This window comes from Ascaphus truei, chromosome 13 (genome assembly GCF_040206685.1).
Source record: "Ascaphus truei isolate aAscTru1 chromosome 13, aAscTru1.hap1, whole genome shotgun sequence".
Classification (NCBI taxonomy): Eukaryota; Metazoa; Chordata; class Amphibia; order Anura; family Ascaphidae; genus Ascaphus; species Ascaphus truei.
In genome coordinates, this window is record NC_134495.1 from 17,232,268 (window position 1) to 17,256,880 (window position 24,613).

The window sequence follows — 24,613 nt, forward strand, 5'->3', positions numbered from 1 at the left end:
GAGCAAATTACACTTTTATGTTAAAATGCTTCCGAAACGCTACAAGAGTTTTCTTGTCATATGATACGCATAGCCTTGTCTTCTCACTGCTGATGCACTGACCACCAACACAAGGTTAGCCAGCAAGGGATGGGGCAATTGGGCCATTGCAAAGCATTTTTAGTTATCTTGTCCAAATAGATTGTCCACTAATCATCGTGTATAAATGCTTAACGAAGCATATGAGTAGCTCCGTGGCTGATACTATACACATGATACATAAATCTTGGCCCCTTGCAGACGCACTTACCAGAACGCCCTCCTACTGTCTCTGTACGTTCTTCCTACCTACCAATTAGATTAAACAAGCAATCGACAAAAGGTCAAACCAGACATACTATAATAAAACACTAGAAAACATGTAGTGGACCGTCTCCTCTTAGACTAAAGTCACAGCTAATTACTGATTTTAATAAAGAAATGCTGTAAAGGCTCCTATGTGTATCAATGATAAAAAAGGTGCCCATAGACAAAATTAGTACCTAAGAGAGTGCTAACAGTACTAACACTACTTACAGTGATCCAAGTGATTTGGGGAAGGGGGCAAAAAATAAGCTTCTCCCAAAAGAGGGGATGTGGAGGGGGGGCAGTTGCAGAGGTCCCGCGCTCTTCCCCGAGGCATTTAAATGAAATGTTGGGGGATCGCGTGAGGCCTCTGCAACTCACTTACCGGGATTCTGCAGAGCTGGTAAGACGCGTTGCCAGCGTCTAATGACGCTGCGGTGTCATGCGGAGTGACATCACACGTCCGTCTCCATGGCAATGGTGTCATGTGCCATCATGCCGCGTGACCCTGCGGGACCATTTGACGCCGCCAAACAAGGTGAGGGGGACGCGAAAACGAGGGGGATCAGGCAGGGGGGTGCAGCTCAAAAAGTTTCAGGGAGCACCACCTCGTTTAGTTGTGGGTATTTTATTCATTTGGGAGTAGTGCTTTTTCAGTCTCTTTGTATACATTACCAATTAGATTGTAAGCTCCTCAGAGCAGGGACTCCTTTTCCTAAACGTTACTTTTATGTCTGAAGCACCTCTGCCCTTGAGCTATTATTTGTATTATTTGTTATTTATATGATTGTCACATGTATTACTGCTGTGAAGCGCTATGTACATTATATGGCGCTATATAAATAAAGACAAACATACATAAATGAATTAAATCGCTGTGGTTATTTGTCAATAAGTCACTAGCAAACCATTATATGTACACATAATTACCACCAAACCCTAGTCATGTGACCACTTGTATAAATGGCAGCCGTTTCTCCCCACAGAACTAGCGGTCTTTGTAATTAACTGCTAATTGCACTGTTATCTCTTTTTGATAACGTGAAAGAAAACAGAAGATTGTATATCTTTAAGGTCACTGATTTCTGTGCCCAAAACACTACTGGAGAGACTGTAACTTTAGACTTGTCTAGCATCATTACATGGGTACCACTGTTTGTGCAATTGGTTGTAATACTGAATTACTTAAACAAGTCATCCGCACCAAAGAATAACACTTGATTTGAAGTTTACAAAGAGAGTCACCAACTGCCGTGGTTTTAGCGTTTGTAAATGCCCTCAAAAATAAAATGCAGAAGTGCAAAGCGTAATGCTATTTATTAGAAGCGCTCATAATAAGACAGTATTTAGCCGTCAGCACTTAAAATTACTCAAAAGGTTATGTGTCCAAGCTAAAGAGACTGCTTAGTAAGCAAAAGCTCTTGGCTGCCTTGGTTGTTTGCTGGTAAAATGTTTTTGAGAATAATTCAGAAAAGTAAAGGACTATCCAATATACTCAGCACACTGTGTCCCTGTGCGAGTTCTTCCTGTAGGTCATTCAATGAGGACGGGCGGTGTAGTGGTAATGTCATTGTCTTTGGAGCAGGTGAACGCCGGGTTCGAATCTCATTTTTAGCTCTTTGTAACCTGGTCATCACGTTATCACTCTGAGGAAACAGGGCCACCATCGGGAGAGAGCCGGGATCACTGTCCTGGGCCCGATGGTGGAGGACGACCTGCCTGGACCGATCCCAGCAGCTGGAAAGGGTGCCCTAGCCAATTGAAATGCTGATTGCAGGCCTGCTGGGAATAATGTATGGATGTAGCTTGTCTAACCTCATTTGCGAACACTGGAATAGCAGATCAGTGTTTCCATTTGACTCAGCGACGGGCTACTGTCTGTATTGATGCAAAAGTTACAAAGAATTTCTTACACATGCACGAGTTAGCAAGAGAAGGGTGCACAAATCTGGCACGTTGTTTTCTGGTACAAAGTGAAAAAGTGATTCACAGTGATGCCGAATTTGGTACTTCCCTGTATATTGTGTCACGTAAATCTAACTTCTCTTACCGGAAGTAACCACATCGCAAGCTGAAGCCAACATGGTAGCAAAATACCTTGATACATTTAGATGAGGAGTGGCCAACTCTGGTCCTCACGGGCCACTACTAACAGGTCAGTTATTCAGGATGTCCCTGCTTCAGCACAGGTGGCTCAATCAGTGGCTCAGCCATTGACCGAGCCACCTGTGCAAAAGCAGGGATATCCTGAAAACCTGCCCTGTTGGTGGCCCTTGAGTACCAGAGTTAGCCCCCCTCCTACCCCCCCGCCTGATTTAGATGATGGTTTTTGCTTCAATGCTGCAAAAACAATATCCTGCATACATCATATAATTCCTCATCTCAAGCATCAAAAATTGGAAGGAAATGAGATTACGGGGACTAAAAAAAACATTATTTGTTCCGCGTACGCTGCAACTTTACATAAGAAAAAGAATGTACTAATGCCATCATTACTGATTTTGTTATTTCCTTTGCAAGTAAAATGCCCGGCAAGATCTAGCACTTTGAAAAGGCCCGGGTTTTAATTGTGCTGAAATCGCCACAGCAAAAGGAAAATTCAAAAGAATGTGCGAATTGCAAAAGCATCACTGAGGCAAACAAGATTTAAATGGAGTACATTCATGCAGAGCTGGCTTGGAAGCGGGTTGTATCGGCAATACGGGATTAGATGAAATCAGAGGAATAAACCATAATATGCTAAACTGACTGTTTTCATAAAAAGGGAAGAGCGGTAACCTCCTGCGTGACAGGACACCCCTCTGGCAGCTGAAGGTGTAAATGGCGCAGCGTATATAGGATTTGCAAGTGAATGCAGCCAGCATTTCATGCCACTTTTAGCATCCTGCTAGGCTCAATATGAAAACAATATTAACTATAGAATATACTGAACCAACTGCTTCTGTTAGCATTTACTTATAGCTGCACTTGTAACTAAGGAAGTGCTGTGGGCTTAAATAGATAATTATATAATATACTAGCTGAGAGACCCTATATATGTAGCATCCCTGAGTATATCTGTTGGTATACATGTTGCTTGATCAATCACAGCCATGAGCACGTTGATGGACATGCCCTCCCCGATCAATGGATGGGGGACACGAAGGAGAAAGGTTGGAGTCCCAGGAAGGAGAGGGTCAGTCGGCCTGCGTAGAGCAAGGGGGGCGGATGTGGCGCTCTCTCTCTCTCTCTCTCTCTCTCTCTCTCTCTCTCTCTCTCTCTCGAGAGAGAGAGAGAGAGAGAGAGAGAGAGAGAGAGAGAGAGAGAGAGAGAGAGAGAGAGAGAGAGAGAGAGAGAGAGAGAGAGAGAGAGATCGAGAGAGAGAGAGAGATCGAGAGAGAGAGAGAGAGAGAGAGATCGAGAGAGAGAGAGAGAGAGAGAGTGGGGGGGGAGAGAGAGAGAGTGGGGGGGGAGAGAGAGAGAGAGTGGGGGGGGGAGAGACAGACAGAGACAGACAGAGAGACAGACAGAGAGACAGAGACAGAGAGAGAGACAGAGACAAGACTTTACCCGGAGAAGGAGGCAATAACTAATCCTAACTGCAGGGGCAGGGATTCTCACAGGGACCGCTACACAGATAGCCTTGCATGCTACCTCAGGGGAGAGGGACAAACGCGCAGGCGGTATGGGACAGCTTATTGCCTGCTCCCCATGGAACCGGGCTGCCCCAAGACCAATAATGAGAGGGAAAGCATGAGTAACCCGAGACAAGGGAGCAACCTGCGCAAGTACAATTGCTTACGGAGATCCCAACAGATAAACAGCTGGCCCCCCTGCGTTTGTCACAACACAGGTCTGCAATGTTTCTTATCTCAAGTTGCGGGACAAACGCGCAAGCGCTGGGGAAATTGTTGTTTGATAAACTATGTGTGTAACCTGTGATACGGTGAGAGGCCGTGGCCTCTCACCCTGTTAGGCCAAGGGGATAGTTTGGCTCTCTTTCCCATATCACATATAAAAGTAAGGTTAACACACAATGCATGTGTCTGACAACTTTGTCTGATTTTACTAAACTGTTACAGCGAGATAGTCTGGGTATAAAAAAGGGGTTACATATATATATGTGAGTTTATATAGGAAGGTCCCTCTGCGTGGACCAAAAAGTCAGTTTCTGTGCCATGTATGCTAAATACACTTTATTGAACACTTACATCTGTGCGCTGTCTCATTATTGCCGGACCTGCATTCGGTAACTATACGTGTGTGTGTGTGTGTGTGTGTGTGTGTGTGTGTGTGTGTGTGTGTGTGTGTGTGTGTGTGTGTGTGTGTGTGTGTGTGTGTGTGTGTGTGTGTGTGTGTGTGTGTGTGTGTAAACCCCCCCCCAAAGGGTTACTAGTATGGTTAGCATGTACTGGGCCCCACCCTGTGTTGTCATGGGATTATGACATCACAGAGATTATATAAAGGGAAGGGAAAATTCGAGAAGGTAGGTTCCAGGAGGACAAGAGTAGAGGAGCCTCAGGGAGAGTGGATAAATAATGTTTATAAAGTAGTAGCACACACAGGACCACCTGTTTATTATGTTGTAGATAGGGACAGTACCCCCTAAAGTCAGGATCCCAGAAGAAGATTAAGGGAGTCCAAAATATACTTTGAAGTATGCAAACGGCATGCCACAGAGGGCCTCAGTAACGAGGACTCCTGGGTGCCCGCGGACCTGCATTAACAGTCCTCTCTGGCGGCAGGGAAGTGGCAGTTCCCACACCAACACATGTATTGGGGTCACTTATACAGGAAGAAAGAGGGGGCCTGGGTTTCAGAACAGTTAGGCAACTAATAGATATACCTCCCTCTGAGTGCTAAGAGTGGGCATTCATGGAAGCACATAAAGCATCGATAATAAAGAAATAAAGAAACATTACAACGTTTTATAAAGTGTGGTGTGCGGTCCCTGTGCCTGGGGACCTAAATAAAAAGATTGTTGTATGAGAAACGTTCCTGGCGCCCATTATTCTACAACCTTGGTACCTAGTCGCCCAGCCTCCGGAATCCAGCCCCTGAGTCACGGTAACCCACGCGGAGAAGTCAGACATAACATACCAATGTAATGTCCTTAGAAGCCAGGCAGGGAGGGTTTCCCCTCTTATTAAATATATACATTATACACACACTGATGTAGCCAGCCTCAGTTTTCTTGATGTTGAGAGAACCGGGTCCCGTAGCCTCCCCCAGCAGCGAAAAATTATCTGTGGGAGCTCCCATTTAGAAGAACAAACCCCCCTGTCGTCGTCTCCCCCTCCCTTCCCCCCCCCCCCCCCCCCCCCCGCAGGTGGTCGCGTCTTTTACTACCCCCAGTGCCGCAGAATTTCGCATTTTGCTTGCTTCCCGTGGCTTCAGGGTCAGTAAGTCTGGCTACAAATGTATATGCTGTATATATTTCTTAAAATACAACGCAAACAAGCATGGAGAGATGCATGCTGGGCATTACCCACAGAGACAGGAAAAAGAATGAATGTGTTTGAAAGCAAACAAAAGTCTGTGACATCATCACATGGATGAAGAAATTAAAATGGCGGCAGGCCGAACATATCACCAGAAGAAGAACCCATCGGTGAACAAAGATGGTACTCAACTAGATTCTAAGAGAGATTAAAAAACCAAGACGACAACCAAAAGTAAGATGGGAGGATGAAATCATAAAATGTGTTGGAGCGACGTGGAGAAGAGAGGCTGTAACCGCAGTACCTGGGAGATCATTGGGGACGCTTCATCCAGCAGTTGGGAGACAAGGGCTGACGATAGTTATATACACACATGCACAGTCCAAGTAGTTTGTGTAATTAGATGTACCCCTACTAAAATGGCTTTTGCATCGTAACGTACTGATTTTTAAGCAGGGAAGTCCTTATGCTTGTGACTGTGAGCATTTGCCAAAAATTCCAACTGGCTGTGCTAGAAGCCATAAATCAATGAGGTTGCCTGAGCAATTATTCAGAATAACTACATCTTTATGTTTTACTTATGAAGTTCTGTAGCTCAAGATAAATTCCTAGCAGCTGCAGAACAAGACCACAAAGGAAAGGCCCATCATTCATTGAGTAACGCATAGATAATTATAACAATGCTTCTTATTACACTGGGCATTGGTATTTAATCCTAAATATGTACATATATGCATGGGACGCATGGGACACATGGGCACAATGCAATGTTCTGATTGGCTGAGCCTGTGACGGTCAGTGGCTGTATGTAGAAAAACATGTTTCTTACATTAAACACAAGTCATTAGCAGCGGAGGTTTGCACAACTTCAAGGCGAGAGCAGCTTTTCCAAGGCTCAGGACCGCGTGTTGGACCTGGGCCCTGGGTAGCCGAGTGGGAAGGGAAATGCTGAATCTTATCTAGCCGGGGGGGGGGGGGGAGTTAGAGGAGGCCCCGCGGCAGGGGAAAGCTTGGGCCCTTACATCCCACGAAGCCCCCAGCGGTTGGACATGCCTGGGGCCCCACAGAGCCGTCGGCTCGCTCTCCCTGTTGCAGGCCCTGGACAGGAGATTTTTGTGGAGCTATAGTAGCTCATTAAACAAACCTTTCTTTTTTTTCATTTATGGGAAAAGAAACCTCAGAAAACAATGAAAGCAATCTGGCGTTTATTTTTCCTAACATTCTCACCACGTGCGACTTGTCCGTACTGCCCGTATGCTTTCACAAACGTCGCTTCAAATCTCGCCATATTCCACTCATTTGCTTATAGCAGCAACGGGATTTAACCTCTTTTAATCTGTTCTATAACCTTACACAAAAGTGTCTACATGGGTCCCCCTGTCCTTTGCTAAAGTACTTGGCAACAGAAAAAACGGAATATTAAATTAGAGTGTCAGCTCCATGGAACAGGAACTCACACTGCCCACTAAATTGTATGCAAGCTGCCTGTATAGTGTGCTACAATATTAGTGCATGTACTCTGCATGTTCATTTTCAGGTGGAAATCTATTTACCAAAAACATAATTTTTTAAGCCCATTGAAAGTTCTCAAAGTATTATCAAGTACCCGCCCTGTGTATGCTTTACCAAGCTACCAAATTATATCTGTGAACAGTAACATTAGCTCCATTAACAGACTTTTCACAGCTTTGTGCAGATCTGTTAAATTACTCAGAGATAGCACTATTCTAATCAATTAACACTGTGGCCTTTCCTTTTGTGTGATACATTTTTGTAATGCTTTAAGATTAATTAAACTATGCAAATTGCAGCAGCTGAACATATTGTAGCTTAAGGAACACATTTTAAACTGCAAACATACAGCTGATCTTAGAAAGTGTCAAACATATCGACTCATCCACCAAACATGGATAGAAAAAAAAAAAAAGGAGCCTGCAAAGGCAGAATTTCATGTTGCTATAACCAGTAGTGCAGAGTAGCTTTGCACACTTTAGGCCTCTTTAAACAGGAGTCTTTAAAGAGATAATCACGTTCAAATCCACGGCTCCGGTTGCCTGTAACACAACAATTCAGATCGACAGCTCTTTGGAAAGGTATTTCGGAAGGGCTTACACCGTCACCAGTGTATGTCCACTGATGGTCATACTTCATAGGAGATACAAGTCTACGAACGTGAAATGTGGATGCCCCTGAACCCCCGAAAACCACAACTGTTGAGTGCGCCAACGTCACTTATCAACTGAAGCAGCAAGACTAAATAATAGACGAAAATACAGTTTATTTTATTTAAAAGGCCACGCACTCCTTTAAACAACAGACTTCCTGTGCGAAGAACACGATAAAATTGCTGTAACTACATCTATTATCTCTGGAATAAGTAATTTCTTTTCAGAACATATTTTCACGTGCAGTGTGCTTCATGAGCCTGGTGTGACGAGACAGACGGGGCCCCGAATCTTTAGTTAGGGGACAAGCAACTGAAGCGTCATGTGCTGCCACAGACAGGATTAGCACACGCTGTAAGCCCGTCTGTCTCTTGATTATTACATAATGGGCACTAAGCCGCCTTGTACTGCGTGGAGTTAGAAGTTTCACAGGCATGAATTAGACATGAAACTCCCAGGGCCCGAGGAAATCAAGCGTAACGCAATCATAAACGGAGAAATGTTTTTTGTTTTTTTTGACAGGGATGGTGAGCTCAGTAAGGATATTAACTATTACGCCAACAGTGCCCCGAAATGCACCCGAATGATCATGTGATCCAAAGTCAGCCACCTTAATAGAATATATGAGAGTTTCTAAGGTTTTAGTGCAAGAATTCTATTGCAAAACAGTTAAGGACTGAGCTGTTTCCTGCAGGGCAGTATTGCCGGATACATTTCATGCACATCAAAGGTGCAATTCATAGAGATCTCAGAGCTGATATCATAAGGACATGTATTTCTCCTTGTCTGCTCCTGTCCCTAAGCTCCATACTCCGTTAGCGCACTGTACATTATTTATATCACAAAGCCCCTGTTATGTCCCCACTGTCCCTTCATTTTCCCAGAGTGTCCACGGTCAGTCTATCCTGTTAAGTTCAAAGAAGGAAGCGATGCGCTGCTGCTTTTCTCTGCACCAACTCTACTACAGTACAGGGCTGCTGGAAGGGCGGACCACTGGTGGGTAAGTGGTGGAGGGAGCCTAGTAGGCCGAACACAGAAGCTGCGCTCAGCACCTGGGCCATAGGGCTCCTTTGCCCCCTCCACAACTGGTAGAGCCCCGGTTAGACTGTAGTCCTGGGCACCGGAAGAGCTCTCAGAGGCCCTGCGTACACATCTGAAGATGTGCTCTTGTAAAATCGCTGGTCGCTGTTTTTGCGTTCTGTTAAATTTGCTACAACGTTGTGTAAAATAGGCAAGCGCTCTAGTAACAAATGGTGGCAAAATGAGGTTGGAAGATCTGCCCATCACATATGATAACATAAGCAAGATTGACGTCACAGCCAGAGCGACCTGCAAGGCGTTAAAACAAATACTGATAGACAGAGTGTGTCAAATGACTCCAACGGGTGCAATAGCGTGGGTGAAACCTGTAAAGGAACCAAAACATGTCCTCTTCTATAAATTCCATGCTGTAAGCACCGTGGATGTTGCACTAACATGAGTGATGACAATTTTCTTTGGCTGTACCAACCAGCAACTCAGCCACATGGAACTGATAGATTGACCTACCTGCTCCGGGAAAGAGGGCTGTGACGCACACAGACTAGAGTGGCAGTCGTCTGCTTCTCCCCGTTTTCCATCGGTCTCTGGATCTCCCACTGATCTGAGTCATCCGCTCTTACAGCCATCACTTTGGCGCCAAGTGCGGCTTTGACCCTGCGGAAGAGAAGATATAGGTAAACGATGTAGCATTAAAGTCCCAGTGACCGCTAGCAACGTACAGTATATAGGAGATGCAATACAGTGCACTATTTGACGCCTTCCCCGTCATTGTTAATGTGTGCCTCCTTATTTAAGGAGGCCATTCCAAGTTAGCGATTTTTTTTTTTATGCATTTAATTTTTTTTCTTATCATAGGATTGAAGCAGAGGGTCTCTAGGGCTGAACTCCCTTCATTTCAGCTCACGGGATCCCCTACTTCCAGAGATACTTATCTCCATAGGGCACCAGTAGCCACTACACTCAGCTAGCAGGGATCATGCAGTGGCCGAGTTCCAAAGCTCCCACGCCCTGTGGGCCAATAGGAAGTTGTGATGTCATCTGGTTCGGCTTCCTATTGGCCGCGTGATGCGGGAGCTTTAAGCTTTGCTGAGATACCGGCATCCCCTTTGGAGGTGTATCTTGGGAAGCAGGGGGTTCCCTGGGCTGAAATTAATGCATGAATTGCTCTTTTAAGATGTGTTTAGTCTAACTGCAGAAGGCATAGTAGCAAATCTAATACAGACCATACATGTATGATATACTATGTTGTCAACACTAGTACAAGCTAACTATCTAGCTCAGGAAAGATTGCTGCAGCAGTTGCAAACTTGCAGTGATGAGATCCACGGATAAAGTAGTGTTACAGAAATTATAAAGGGCTTACAAAAAAAGGGACTGGATTCATTTACAATAATATTTAAGATACAGTATGCAAGACAAAGTGAAGGAACAGAAGGAAATGTGAGCAGTGTAGGGCCAGGCCCCCGCTGGCTACTGCAGCGCCCGCTGCGCCCAGGGAAACTCCTGCTCTCAAGAGAATTGAGAGCAGGAGTCGTGACGGAGCGCTAGGCCACGCCCCACGTCGGTTCAGCCAATGATGGTGAACCTGTCGGTTGATGTCACGGCCACGCCCCCATCACTCCCCCGTCACACACCCCCCCCTCCGTCTTTCCCCCTGCAGCTCACTGCAGACCGGTGGACTCGGCTGCACACGCCGCCTGCCTCGCAGATGCACGTGCAGCGCAGGCAGAGGGACCGCAGCCTAAGTAGGGGGGGGGGGGAGTGAGAAATCCTGAAACGGTTTCCTGTTAGGGTCCAGAAACTCATACTCTTTCAACTAGGCCCGGCCACTGTACGAGGACTGAAGCCGGTTTTAGACTGCGAAGGGGTTAGCAGTTGGCTGGGAACATGATCACACTGCGCTTCAGGGATACCAAACTAATACAAACAAAACAAATGTGACAAGGACAAATTGATTTAATTTGCCGCGTCTGTACTTGCAGCTAATCCACGTGGTGATGGTGGAAATGAACCTTTTGCGTAAGTGGCATATTCATTCATGGCAGGTGACACGGAGCAGTCCCACCCAGCAGCGATTGGCCACTGCAATAAAGTGAGATTGCTCAGTCGTGGAACGCCACCTCTCCAGCTTGTAATAGCTGCTCTGTAATGTGTATAATGATTTTTAAAACGTTGCCCAGAAAGTCTAACAGCAAAAGAAATCCCCGGGTCACAATCTCAGAATGATGTGTGCGGCCTCGTTTAAAAAGGGGAAGGTTTAGGGCAGGGGGCGGCCAACTGCAGTTTTCTATGGCCAACAGGTCAGGTTTTCCGTGTATCCCTGCTTCCGCACAGGTGAAGTCGACTGAGTTCACTGAGCCACGGATTGAGCCACCTGTGCTGAAGCAGGGGTATCCTGAAAACCGGACCTGTTGGTTGCCCTTGAGGACTGGGGTTGGTCACCCCTGGTTTAGGGAATGTTGGACCAAAGCGACGTGGTGGAATTACTGCACATTCTCAGAGAGCTTTCCATTGAACTGCGGTAGAGCCAGCAGGGGCACTATGGCACGGAAACACCCACTAACTTCAAAGAGAGTTTCCGTGCAGTGTTTGCCTTAATTGGCACTATCGCAATTTAATGAATGGACCACCTTCAAGCACAAGTGCAGCTTGTTTGATTCAGAATAGCCCTGTAATAGGCAGGCTTTCAAGGTACACTATGTCTTCCACACTCCTGCTTATTATTGTGCTCTCATATTCCCCTCTCCCTTCAGTTCCCTGCTCCTCCCTTCCCCTTCTCCATCTCCTCCGTGCCGCCCTCGTGCCTTGGCAGAAGACCGCTGCGTCTGATTAGCATAGTTATAGGCAAGCCCGTGCTGACAGCTTACATTTTCCATAATACATTTAAATGAGGATGTGGTTATCTTTCTCCAGTCACCTGTGATCTCTCTTAGAATAGCAGTGCACCTTCCTCACCAATACACTGCAAAGTTCAGTCTAGGAGCCTTTACCAATGGCACAGTCAATAGTCAGATGTGACCAGACCAGGTTATACGCAGTGGAACCCTGATGAAGGTTCTAAATGGTCCAAAACATGGTCAACATCGATAATCAATATATTTCTTAATTGTATCTAAAAGTGCCTACATTGGCCCTTACTTTTTGGATAAAGTGTCCCCCAGACCTCAGCCTAGTTGGTGGTATTTCATTAATATATATATACCGGTATGTAATCGGATTTTTATACCTTAAGACAGGGGATCGCAATCTTTTTTCCCTGCGCCCCCCTGCTGTCTGTCTCCTTCTCCTCGTGCCTCCTCCCCCCTGATTACCTTGTTTCAGACGTCCTGGCGTCATGTTGCAACAGCAACGCGACGTCACATGACCCCGCGGCGTCATTTGAAGCCGCGTTACCATAGCGACGCATCACCAGGAGAGTATGAAACAAGGTAATAGAAGTTTACAGAGGCCCTGCAGCACCCCTGGCATTAATTTAAATGCCTTCGGGAATAGGGTGACCATTCGTCCCCGTTTTGCCGGGACAGTCCCGGTTTTTCGTGTGCTGTACTGGTTGCCTGACTGTCCCGGGAATGTCCCGTTTTTTTGAGTTGGCGGTGGTGCGCGCGGGGATGAGGGGGGCGGTGCGCGGTGGCGGGGAGGAAGAGGATGCAGAGCAGCCCGGCAAGTATTTTTTCTTACTGCCAGGGGTTGGGCTTCTGCAGAAACGTGCCAGGCCGCAGGGTATTGGATGGAGTATGCCGGGGGCGGGGCTTTAGAATGCCGGGCCGCAGGGGATTGGATGGGAGTATGCCGGGGGCGGGGCTTTGGCTCTCTCCGGCTTTCCCTCCCCCGGCACTCTGGCCCTCCCTCCCCCGGCACTCTGGCCCTCCCTCTGGCTCCTCGGAAACTCGGCTCTCTCCCTCGCTCCCCCGGCTCTCTCCCTCGCTCCCCCGGCTCTCTCCCTCGCTCCCCCGACTCTCTCCCTCGCTCCCCCGACTCTCTCCCTCGCTCCCCCGACTCTCTCCCTCGCTCCCCCGACTCTCTCCCTCGCTCCCCCGACTCTCTCCCTCGCTCCCCCGACTCCCCCCCTCGCTCCCCTGGCACCCCGGCTTTCTCCCTCACTACCACGGCTCACCCCCTTGCTCCCCCCTCGCTCCCCCAGCACCCCGACTCTATCCTTCAATCCCCCGGTACCCCCCCCCCTCACTCCCCCGGCAACCCCCCTCCCTCCCCTGGCACCCCGGCTCCCTCCCTCCCTCCTCAGAGCCCGCCGCAGGTAGGCATATGGGGGGGAGAGGGAGATGCTGCAGGGGGGGAGAGGGAGATGCTGCAGGGGGGGAGAGAGGGAGAGAGGGAGATGCTGCAGGGGGGGAGAGAGGGAGATGCTGCAGGGGGGGGAGAGAGGGAGATGCTGCAGGGGGGGGAGAGGGAGAGAGGGAGATGCTGCAGGGGGGAAGAGAGGGAGAGAGGGAGATGCTGCAGGGGGGGGGAGAGGGAGAGAGGGAGATGCTGCAGGGGGGGAGAGAGGGAGAGAGGGAGATGCTGCAAGGGGGGGAGAGAGGGAGAGAGGGAGATGCTGCAAGGGGGGGAGAGAGGGAGAGAGGGAGATGCTGCAGGGGGGAGAGAGGGAGAGAGGGAGATGCTGCAGGGGGGGAGAGAGGGAGAGAAGGAGATGCTGCAGGGGGGGAGAGAGGGAGATGCTGCGGGGGGAGAGAGTGTGACAGTGTGTGTGTGACAGTGTGTGACAGTGTGTGTGTGACAGTGTGTGTGTGAGAGTGTGAGTGTGACAGTGTGTGTGTGAGAGTGTGAGTGTGACAGTGTGTGTGTGAGAGTGAGAGTGTGAGTGTGTGTGTGTGTGTGTGTGTGAGAGTGTGTGTGAGAGTGAGAGTGTGTGTGAGAGTGTGTGTGAGTGTGTGTGTGTGAGTGTGTGTGCGAGAGTGTAACGGTGTGTGCGAGAGTGTGACGGTGTGTGCGACTGTGTGTGGAAGAGTGAGTGTGGGAGAATGAGTGTGGGAGAGAGGGAGAGAGAGAGGGAGAGGGAGAGAGAGAGGGAGAGGGAGAGAGAGGGAGAGGGAGAGAGAGGGAGAGGGAGAGAGAGGGAGAGGGAGAGAGAGGGAGAGGAGAAAAGGGGGGTGTGAGAGGAGAGGAGGGAGAAAGAAGGGGGGGGGGGAGATCGATTGATCCGTGGGGGGGTGATGTGAGATGTAGGGGGGGTGATGTGAGATGTAAGGGGGGGGGTGTTTAAACCAAAATCATTACAAAATATATACACATTGTTTATTCAAAAGTATGAGTTAATTATTATTTATTACCCCCACTTCTTTACACGTTTATTTTGTGATTTACCCGTTGAACATGTCATCCAGATAGGAGTTCCCCAAAATGTAACGAAATACTTAAAGGGTTCCTCCAAACAAAAAAGATTGGGAATCACTGCTCTATTCACACAAACACACACTGCAGCCCCCACCTCTATACACACAAACACTCACTGCTGCCCACACCTCTATACACAAACACCCACTGCAGGGCCTACCTCTGTATACAGAAACACACACTGCAGAGCCCACCTCTGAATACAGAAACACACACTGCAGCCAGGGTTGCCACCTTCTATTGAAGGCTAACGCGGAGATAACGTTTTTTTAGATCTATTTATTATATATTTATTTATCTTGCCTTTGGCTGTATCCTCCCCTCCAAATTCCGCCAACATGGCTGCTTGACGTCACGTAATGTACATTGCCATATCAACAAGCTCCGTGACGTCACGCGGCATCAGGTTGACATGACAACGGGATGCATTATGGTGACGAGGCATCACGTGATGCCACATTGTCATGGCAACATGTCACCGCCTGACGTTAGTGTCTTGTTGTCATGGCAACGGGGGGGGGGGGGCGCGTGATGTATAATGTTTTAAAGTGTCCCGGTTTTTCATTTTGAAAATCTGGTCACCCTATTCGGGAAGCGTGTGGGAGCCTCTGTAAACCCCGCGCCCCCCACAGCGAGTCTCGCACCCCCCACTTTGCGCACCGCTGCATTAAGAGATCGCTTCTTGCCCTTTCCATGCCGTTTTTAATTCCGTCGCTCCGTTCAGGAGATATAAGCGTTTCAAATATTAAGTGTTCAGGACAGGAGGTTAAAATAGGACTCCCCCCCTGAGCGTTACTGCATGTATAAAGGTTACCGTGGTAACCTCAGATGCTGGAGCTGAAGAAAATCACTATTTTTAACACAGAACACAGAGCACGCTCGGGGGACAAGACAAGTTTAAAAAAAAAAAGGACCTGAAGATTTACCTTGATCAGTTTAAGTAAAATAAATGTGAATTGCAGTTTTGTAATCACAGATTCCTCGCCTGTTTCCCAAGCTAGAAATTAAGCAGCATGAAATGAATAGCAGGATAACGGACAGAGATCTCAGGGAGCATTCAGTGGTGCCTGACATTACCACAAGACTATGACAACATTTAAATACACCAAACAAACCCACTCCTTCAGACAGACGCCAGCTGGCATCACACAGCAGATAACACCACAAAATTCATCAAACATTAACTTAACCCAGGAGTTCTCAACTCCAGTCCTCAAGACCCCCCCCAACAGATCAGGCATTAAGGATATCCCCTGCTTCAGCACAGGTGGCTCAATCAGACTGCACCACCTGTGCTGAAGCAGGAATATCCCGAAAACCTAACCTGTTGTGGAGTCTCTGGGGAAGCTGAGAACCCCAGAGTTATGTGAATATATTATGTGAATATGTGAATATATTACCAGGAAATATACACAGGTATATGATAACTTTTTTTTTAATTACATTTTACATCCAGGCCTCGTCTTAACAATTTATTGTCCACCAACACAAATTCATGGCTGCCTTAGACAGGGAAGGAAATGTCCAATGGATTCTCCCCCCCCCCCCCCCCCCCCCCAAAAAAAAAGTTAAACGTTTCATCTAGGAAGAATCATAATGTTGGGACACTATAAGGTAAACACCCTACAAAGAATCTACATAGGGTATAATGCATGATTCAACTACCTGTAGCCTACGTGAAACAGTATTATGATACAGTACATCTTCCGTTACAAATTTCCACACACTGACTTGGATGATAACTCAAAGCATATGAGGAATACTTTGGAGAAGTAATAATGTACACACATGTATACAACATCTGACATAAAAAGGGTATTCAACTTCAAAGATCCGTCCTTTAAGAACACGGAGATTCAGCTCTTGGAAATGACATTGTTGAGAGCACTGGGCATAATATAGTTAGAAATGGTGAGTCTGCAGCCATCAGAACGTGACCTCAACATATTCATTCTGGCACAATTCCTTGTGGCTGCACCCACACGGTCTGTTACTAAGCAACAATACCGTATTATAAGAAACGTTAACAGAAGAAAAAAAACATTCTTTGTAATATTTAGTAGGGATGGGCGAGTTTGGTGGGGGCAAATTGTGAGCAGAAACGAGGCAAAGCCTAATTTCTGCTTCCGACTTTGGCTCCGGTTACCTACTCCCACATCAGACCATCTGATGCCCCCTGTGGATTGGGGATGGGGGGTGGAGGGGTTGAGGGTCAGATGTGGTCAGAAGTGGGAAGGTTCTCTCCTTTTAAAAAGTCCCCCAACCCCCAGAAATCTCCCCCATGTGCCCCACCTCCTCTAGTGCTCTGGTAGTGTCCACAGGATGACTGCAGATCAGAGCCTCCTGTACTGTTCCATTTTTAAGGAACTCTGATCTCCCCTCCACCCCACCAAGACACAGGAAGGGCATTCGATGGCAAGAGGTCTCCTTTCCTTCAGATGGTTTATCTTATATATCCATGTAACACTGCTCCCCCCCCCCCCCTCTGGGAGATCCACTGCTGTTACTAATGTGTGTGGTGAGGTACCTGTTAGGCTCCAGGAAATACTGAGTCGTCTGCATGATGGTAGTGAGACCAGGACAGGCTTATGGTGATATCTGAGTTTCTTGTTGGTACTTCAGCGCCTCCAGTTATGATGGGCTCCTGGGTTTCAGGCCATCAGCTCCCACCACAACACCTCTTACCCCTCCTGCCCAGGGACTGACACCCAAGAAGAGGTATATTGAACAGGGTTTATTGTGCATCACTGCAACTGTTCATTGCAGCAGAATGGAATCTCTGAAGTCCCAGACTTCTGGAAGGTGCATACCCCAGTAGTAGGGGGCAATGAGTCTTGATGGTCCCCAGGCCTAGGCCTGGGGTGGGCATGCTTCCCCCGATGGGGAAGACTGACAGCCCTTGTGCTCTCTTCTCCTCCCAGCACAAGACTGACTAAATTTGATACTACCACTTGGAAGTCTCTGGAAGTGGCGGGCTCATTGACTGTACCCATCTCTGATAGGCTTACACAGGCCATGAGTCATCGCCTTACTTCGTTCACTTACAAGTGGAGCATAAGGGGAGGTCACTGGCCCATAGATTAACCTGTTACTGCCCAGAACATACTAGGGGCTTATAACAGATATACTAAGGGGGAAAGACAGGTATTTCGGGACATACCCTGTTACATGCATAACACATACATATTTGTATGTGTATATATTTGTGCGTTAACAGTGTATATACTCTGTGGGTGGGTGTGTGCCCCTTGCAGACGCACTTACCAGAAAGTCCTCCTACTGTCTCTGTATGTTCTTCCTACCTACCAATTAGATTATAAGCTCTTAGGAGCAGGGACTCCTTTTCCTAAATGTTACTTTTATGTCCGAAGCACTTCTTCCCATTATGTGTTATTTGTATTACTTATATGATTGTCACGTGTATTACTGCTGTGAAGCGCTATGTACATTAATGGTGCTATATAAATAAAGACATACATACATACTACAATATGAATTGTGTATAATTACTGTAAATATATATACATTAATAGAATACATGTGCTACATTATGTTATAGCATAGTGAAGCATAACATATATATCATATTGAAGCATAACATTTAATTGTGTGTGTGTGTGTGTGTGTGTATATATATACATACATACATACATACACACACACGGAGTTACATGTGAATAAATATTAAAGCTATATATGCAATATATGCACACACAATATATATATATATATATATATATATATATATATATATATATATATATCATAGTATATATATGTGATACCATCACTGTCCTCTAGGTGCTGGAATAAGGCAGCAGAAAGGTAGTCCTAAGTGGGGCACAGACGGAGCACTGCCGAATCAGAGAAGGAGAAAGGGGGCTGCATCCAGTGATGTTGAAAAGTAATTTATTTAGTGGTCAAAAAGTACATGTTCACTTTAAAAAAAAGTGAACATGTACTTTTTGACCACTAAATAAATTACTTTTCAACATCACTGGATGCAGCCCCCTTTCTCCTTCTCTGATTCGGCAGTGCTCCGTCTGTGCCCCTCTTGGGACTACCTTTCTGCTTACTCCTCCTGACGTGATGCACCCACCACAAGAAAAGAGCTGTGCGGGAAAAAGGGACTCCAACTGAATACAACAAAGATCATTCTGGTATGTACTATTTGGTTCTGTAGGGGCCTGATTGGGACCTTTATGGCATATATAGAGACCTGAGCTAGCCACACAGCGCCATCAGTACACATATACCATTACATGTACCATTACACATGGTTTATCTGAGTTTCCACAGCACTCATATTTGCTCTTATACCTTGTGTATAGAGGTCATTATCCTCTTATATACACTCTACCCTGTGACAGCTGAGACCCGTTCATAGGGATACAATCCCTTAACCCTGGAATAAGGCAGCTATGGGACTTTCCAACGCACAGAGAGTTAATCTCCCTAGAGAAGCCAGCAGCAGTTGCTAACTAATTGAGCAGGTTGAACTGCTGATTGAACAAGGAAGTGTTTTAAGGCAGACACAGAGAGCTGCTAGTGAGACTGACTGTTGTTCCCAGAGAAGGGGGGCAGAGAAGAGTTCTCCCCAGCTGGCTCAGTCCCTAGGCCCGCTGGACAGTTGTCACTGAGCCTGCTGGGATTGTCGGGGTTGTGAATCCCAGGAAGGAGAAGGAAGGACGCGAGTCTGTGCTGAAGCGGGGATGTCCTGTCCTTAATATTGGACTTACAGAGGAGAGATTCTCTGAGCTCTTGTGGGACTGAGCTCCCCTAAGAAAGAAGGATGCGAGGCCGCGCTGAAGGGGAGACATCTGCTCCAAACCCTGGAGTAACAGATAAGTGAAGCGCTTTATTGCTGTGTTCAGAGACTGTATACTGTATGTTCATGTTCAGCTATAATAGTACCTGTTTGGAGTGGTAACCAGCTTAGCTGTCAATCCAGGTAGTAAGGGTTGAAGCTGAATGTGTAGTTAGTCTCCTAAGAGGTGTAGGAGTTTATTTTATGATTTTGTTTTGACTTAAATAGACGGTGAGCCTGTTAGTGTATTATTTGTCCTTGTAAATAAACCCCATATAGAGAAATATTAAGTTTCCTGCCTTAAATCTGGGACATAAGATCCTACGCCATGACGGAGACATCACAATACATATTGTTTAGTGTTAGGACCTGCATTCATTTTGGTTTACCTTGACGTGGTGTGCAGGCTTATGACGCTTTGGCCAAAGGGTTTATCTAAATAACCAAGTAAATATTATTATTATTGAAGTATTTAAACTTTATACTTATTACTTTATATGTTTTGTCAATTGGATGTAGCATTGGGCACCCCTGTCTTTTGTTTGTACTTCTGTAATAAAAAAATTGTATCAAGTATATATATATATATATATATATATATATATATATATATATATATATATATATATATATATATATATAGTGTTCAACAAACCTATACATTTGCTCGCCCAGGGCGAGTGGATTTAACCCCCGGGCGAGTAAATATTGGCCCAAGCAGCACACGTTTGGTACTAGGTGGCGAGTAGATTTTTTGGTGATTTGTCAACCACTGTTTATGTGTATATATATATATATATATATATATATGTTACACACACACACACACACACACACTTAAAAAATAATGTAAATGCTCTTTCATACAACACTAATTCATTACAATAAAAATAAAAAACAATCATTGCTTTGTATGACCTTCATGTCTTTGTCTTATTGATTGTCCATATTCCTGTGTGGTGTTTTTATGTTTTCTCTTCCTTGCGCATACTACCACTGTCTGATCTCTGCATCAAGTCTGTCTGATCATCTACTGACTGCTTATTTTCAAGCCAATCTTCCAGAGAGCATTTCCTCACCAGTAACCTTTACACACACCTCACCAGCCTGCACCTCTGGTTATCTTCCTGCACCTTTACTGAGGCAATCCAAGCAGCACATTAAATACAAAAATCTTTCTTTGTTTGTTTTAATATATGCAGCCTTTGATTGCTTTTATTGAAAACTAATTACCTAAGCTGCCGATCGAGTTGTTCTATTCGTTATCGATTAGCAAAGATCCTGCTTCCCAGGGTTCACTAAACGGCAGCCTTTTAGTTTCAATCAATCCTTCAGTCAGAATTTGCTGGGGGGGGGGGGGGGCGCAGGCTGTTATAGAGGCCCTAGGCATTTAATTTAATGCCGGGGGAGGCGTGAGGCCTCTGTAACCTCACTTACCTACTGGCAGCCAGGTCTTCGGCGACACGTCACCATGGCAACGCGGCGTCAATAACGCCGCAGTGTCACGTGACATCACGCGTCGCCATGGCAACACGCATAAAATGACGTGGTGGGGTCACGGGGGCGCGAACCCTGCGGCTCCCAGGAAGGGGGCCGCAGCTAAAAAAGTTTGCGCAGCGCTGTGTTAGATAACACTAACTACCTTTACTTTTTTAATTCAACTCTTAATGCTATTTTTTATGAGTTCTAATATACTGATAATCCTTTCATTTCTATAGATGGGTTTAAACACTTGCCCAGCAGAATAAATATAGTGATACACTCTAAAAACAAAGTATACTTAATCTGTGTTTGAGGTATTCAAAAAAATGTTACTTACTGTAATTGAAATGTAAATACACAGAAATGGATACACATTACATAGAGGTGTACAGTAGCTGTAAAGGTTAACATGCCACTCGAAACGTCCGTCTGGTCCCACCTCTGTGGTGTAATAACATCTACTCCTCTCAGGAGTCACTACACAGAGGTCCTTGGATTCCACACGCAGGGTCTTGCTGATTTGAGACTATCTTCTCCTTCATGTATTGGACTTTAATGAAATCCTCTTCAAAGGGAAGTACTACGTTTTCTATTTTCTATGTATAAACGTTGGAATGGGCCAGGACAAAGACTCAGTACCCTGAAACTTTGCCGTTGTCACCCTTTTTTGATCTATCTACACTGTGGTGTATCCATTTCTGTGTATTTACATTTCAACACGTAAAGAAAACCCGCACTGCTGTAAATTAACCTGTGAGGTGCTGACTGGATGGAGACGTGATAGTATCTATTGGAGAAAAAGAACCCAGTCTTATAGCACTCATTCACAACAAAATGTATAGTGATAAATTTAAAATACTTTATTAATAACTATGAATAAAAAATAGGGTGTTAAAACGTAATTAAATACTGTATAGAACAGCACGTGACTGTATCCTTTAGTGACCCACCCTAGTATAGGTGGGTGGATATGGTATGATCCCTGATTGGTACTAGAGATCAGATGCTATGAATTATAGCCTCCTAAAATATAGGAACGGAGCCAAAGAGAGCCCACCGGATTGACTATCTCTAATAGAGTGTATCTAGACGTATAGTGCACTCTAAAAAGATACACTCATAGTGAAATGGCATGTACTGCGCTTAGTTAGACCTATAGATATCTCCCCCCCCCCTAAATTGGAGATTGCACTGGTTTCTGTGTAAATTCACCAGCACTATAAGAGCTAAATCTCTATTGGGGATAAAAATTGCTTGTTCTCTTAGGTGCAGACTATTAGGCAAGAACTGAGATCGATAGTGTGGTGTTAATGAGCTTAAAGCAGCTATAGAAAATCACCAAAACACCTCTAATACTGAAAGTGGGGTGATGGTGATATCTGCTGTACTCTAATGTTTGTGCAGTACCCCTAACAGTCTAGGCACAATAATGCTAAGCTGCCACACAAAACTACTTTGCACTCAGGAGTAATCACCCTTATCATAACAGGGTCAGATTGAGCACAATAGGTGGAGGCTAATGTATGAGCAACCTCCACAGTGTAGCGTGGGTATTGTAATAGTAGCGCTGACTGTATGGGTTAATGTAGGCACATAGACAGCTGAGAAGCTACTCAGCAAAATTTAAATACAGGTACTTGCCTGCACCAACGGCTAGTACTGAGGTGGGGTACACAGGGGATTAATAATAAAGTGAGGTCAGAGCCCCAGAATCACCCCCTCCCCCCTCACTAGGAGTTAGAGCAATCGTGTGCACAGAGTGTGAAGTGGGGAGCCGGTCTAGCTGATGATCGCAGTGTCCCCTACATCAGCACTGATCCTGATTCTATCAGTGCCGATGTGTTCGAGGACCTGCCTGTCTATCAGGTGAGTTGTGCAGTGACTCCTATGAGCATGGAGGGTCCCGCAATAGTAATGTATAGCGCGATCCCTAGATGAAAAAACATGCACATCGGGGGAAGCCTAAATGCATTGACGCGGATCAATATCCAGAGGCTGTACTGTTTGAATAAACAAACTTCCCGCGTGTGCAGGGAGGAATTGCCGACGCGCGCGTTTCACGTAATAAAACGCTTCTTCAGGGCACGTAGGGGGAGGTCCCTGCGTGTGAGGTGGGTTTATATAGTCAACGTGGAAATTGGCTGTTAATTCACTTAACCCCTTCATTACTGGTGCATGGCTGATATAATATCCCACTTCTAGGAGTGCACTTATCATGGTATGCACACATGTAACAGCCTCATTGCCTGATTCAATGTGTCCTTGAACTGCTGCAAATGTATCAGATTAGATGCAAGAGTATAATGGACTGAATAACTGTGGCTTTGGTGATATTTGTATATGTGATGCTTTCATGTCTTGATTGCTCACATAGGCTATGGGGTACTGTGTTATGTCAAATTTAATATTCATTGAAATATGTGATGGTTAGTCACTAGTAGTGATAAGGCATATCTTAGGTTTTTAAATATACCTATTAAAATACACTGTGGTCCATCAATTTGATTGTGACATGTGAAAGAAAATAATTAATTTAAATAAAGTGAAAATATTAAAACACACTTGGTCATTTTTTCATCATTTTGTTTGTACTTGATTTTAATCATATTGTATATTCATGGATGTAGGTATGAGCGGCTGCTCTAATGTGAAACATATATTACATTAGATGTATTACTGTATATATGGGAGTTTTTTCCTTACTTATATCCCTTCTGGGGGGTAGTGGTGGTTTATTGCATTCATATGAAGGGGCTGAAAACAAAGCCCTCATGTAAGGCCTGCCAGTATATGACAGTATCAAAAACATTCAGCAACTATAACAACAACAAACATTATACGATACGCAAATTCATCAATTGCAATACATCAGGAGTTATCTATATGGGAACATGCAAATGTGGGAAAAAGTACGTGGAGAAGACCCGTCGTCCCCTTAAGACACGGATACTGGAGCATGTGGGCTCAATCCGAAACAAACTGGATACTCCAGTGGCTACCCATGCAAATAGGTGTCAACCGGGAGACCCAAAAGCTATCACCTTTATGGGGATAGACCAATTTTCTCCAGGAATTAGACGTGGGGACTGGGACAATGAATTGTTGAAAATTGAATCAAGGTGGATCTATACCTTGGGAACATTGAACCCACGGGGTTTAAATGAGGGCTTTGTTTTCAGCCCCTTCATATGAATGCAATAAACCACCACTACCCCCCAGAAGGGATATAAGTAACTGCTGAGTTACACTGACTGCAGGATTGATTTGAAACTGGAGGGTTGCCATTTAGTGAACCCCGGGAAGACGGATCTTTGCTGATCGATTACGGGCGAACTAATCAATCAGCAGCTTAGGTAATTAGTTTTCAATAAAAGGTAATCAAAGGTGGCATATATTAAAACCGAAAATTGTTGTTTTGTTAAGGTGCTTGGATTGCATCTTTAAATCTGATTAATGTATGGTCCCAAGGCAGTGGAAGGGATGCACAGCAACTGAAGAATGGAGCTCGCACATCAACAATTGATTAAAAACAATTTATTGTATGAGTGACATCAGGGATCAGGGATATAGGCAAAGAGTACAACACCCCTACAAACATCATTTTGACTTGACTCTTTATATATATATCCCTTAAATATACTCTGTAGCACCGGTCCTTGGACTTTCGTTCTACATTTACCTTAAATCGCATTAAACTGTCATTAAGAGTTGAATAAAAAAAGTTGTATTATCTAATACTGCATAACTGATTTATTTTAAACAAAATACACACATGTAGGATATTGCTTTGATTGCTTCTTTAAAGATAAAGGTTATCAGCGTGCCCTCTCACCATGACCCTCTGTTCATTAATTATCCTCACGCCTATTTCATCATCTCCATTCTTCAATCTCCCCTCTATGCTCATTACCTCCTCCTCTACAGATGTGTCATTATACAATACATCCCCATGTCCCATTACCCATGGAAGTCATCTTTTCCATAAGCTTCCTTATGGCTTACTATTTCCATGACCAACC

General features: G+C 45.4%; 1 protein-coding gene across 1 annotated transcript in view; it reads right to left on the reverse strand.

Annotated features, from left to right (window-relative positions):
* LOC142464949 (transmembrane protein 132B-like) overlaps positions 1–24,613 on the reverse strand; it is a 286,810-nt gene that overhangs the window by 133,528 nt on the left and 128,669 nt on the right. Inside the window, exon 3 of the mRNA XM_075568707.1 lies at positions 9,458–9,604. Within this exon, the coding sequence (XP_075424822.1) occupies positions 9,458–9,604 (147 nt within the window). The remainder of the gene's footprint in view (positions 1–9,457; positions 9,605–24,613) is intronic.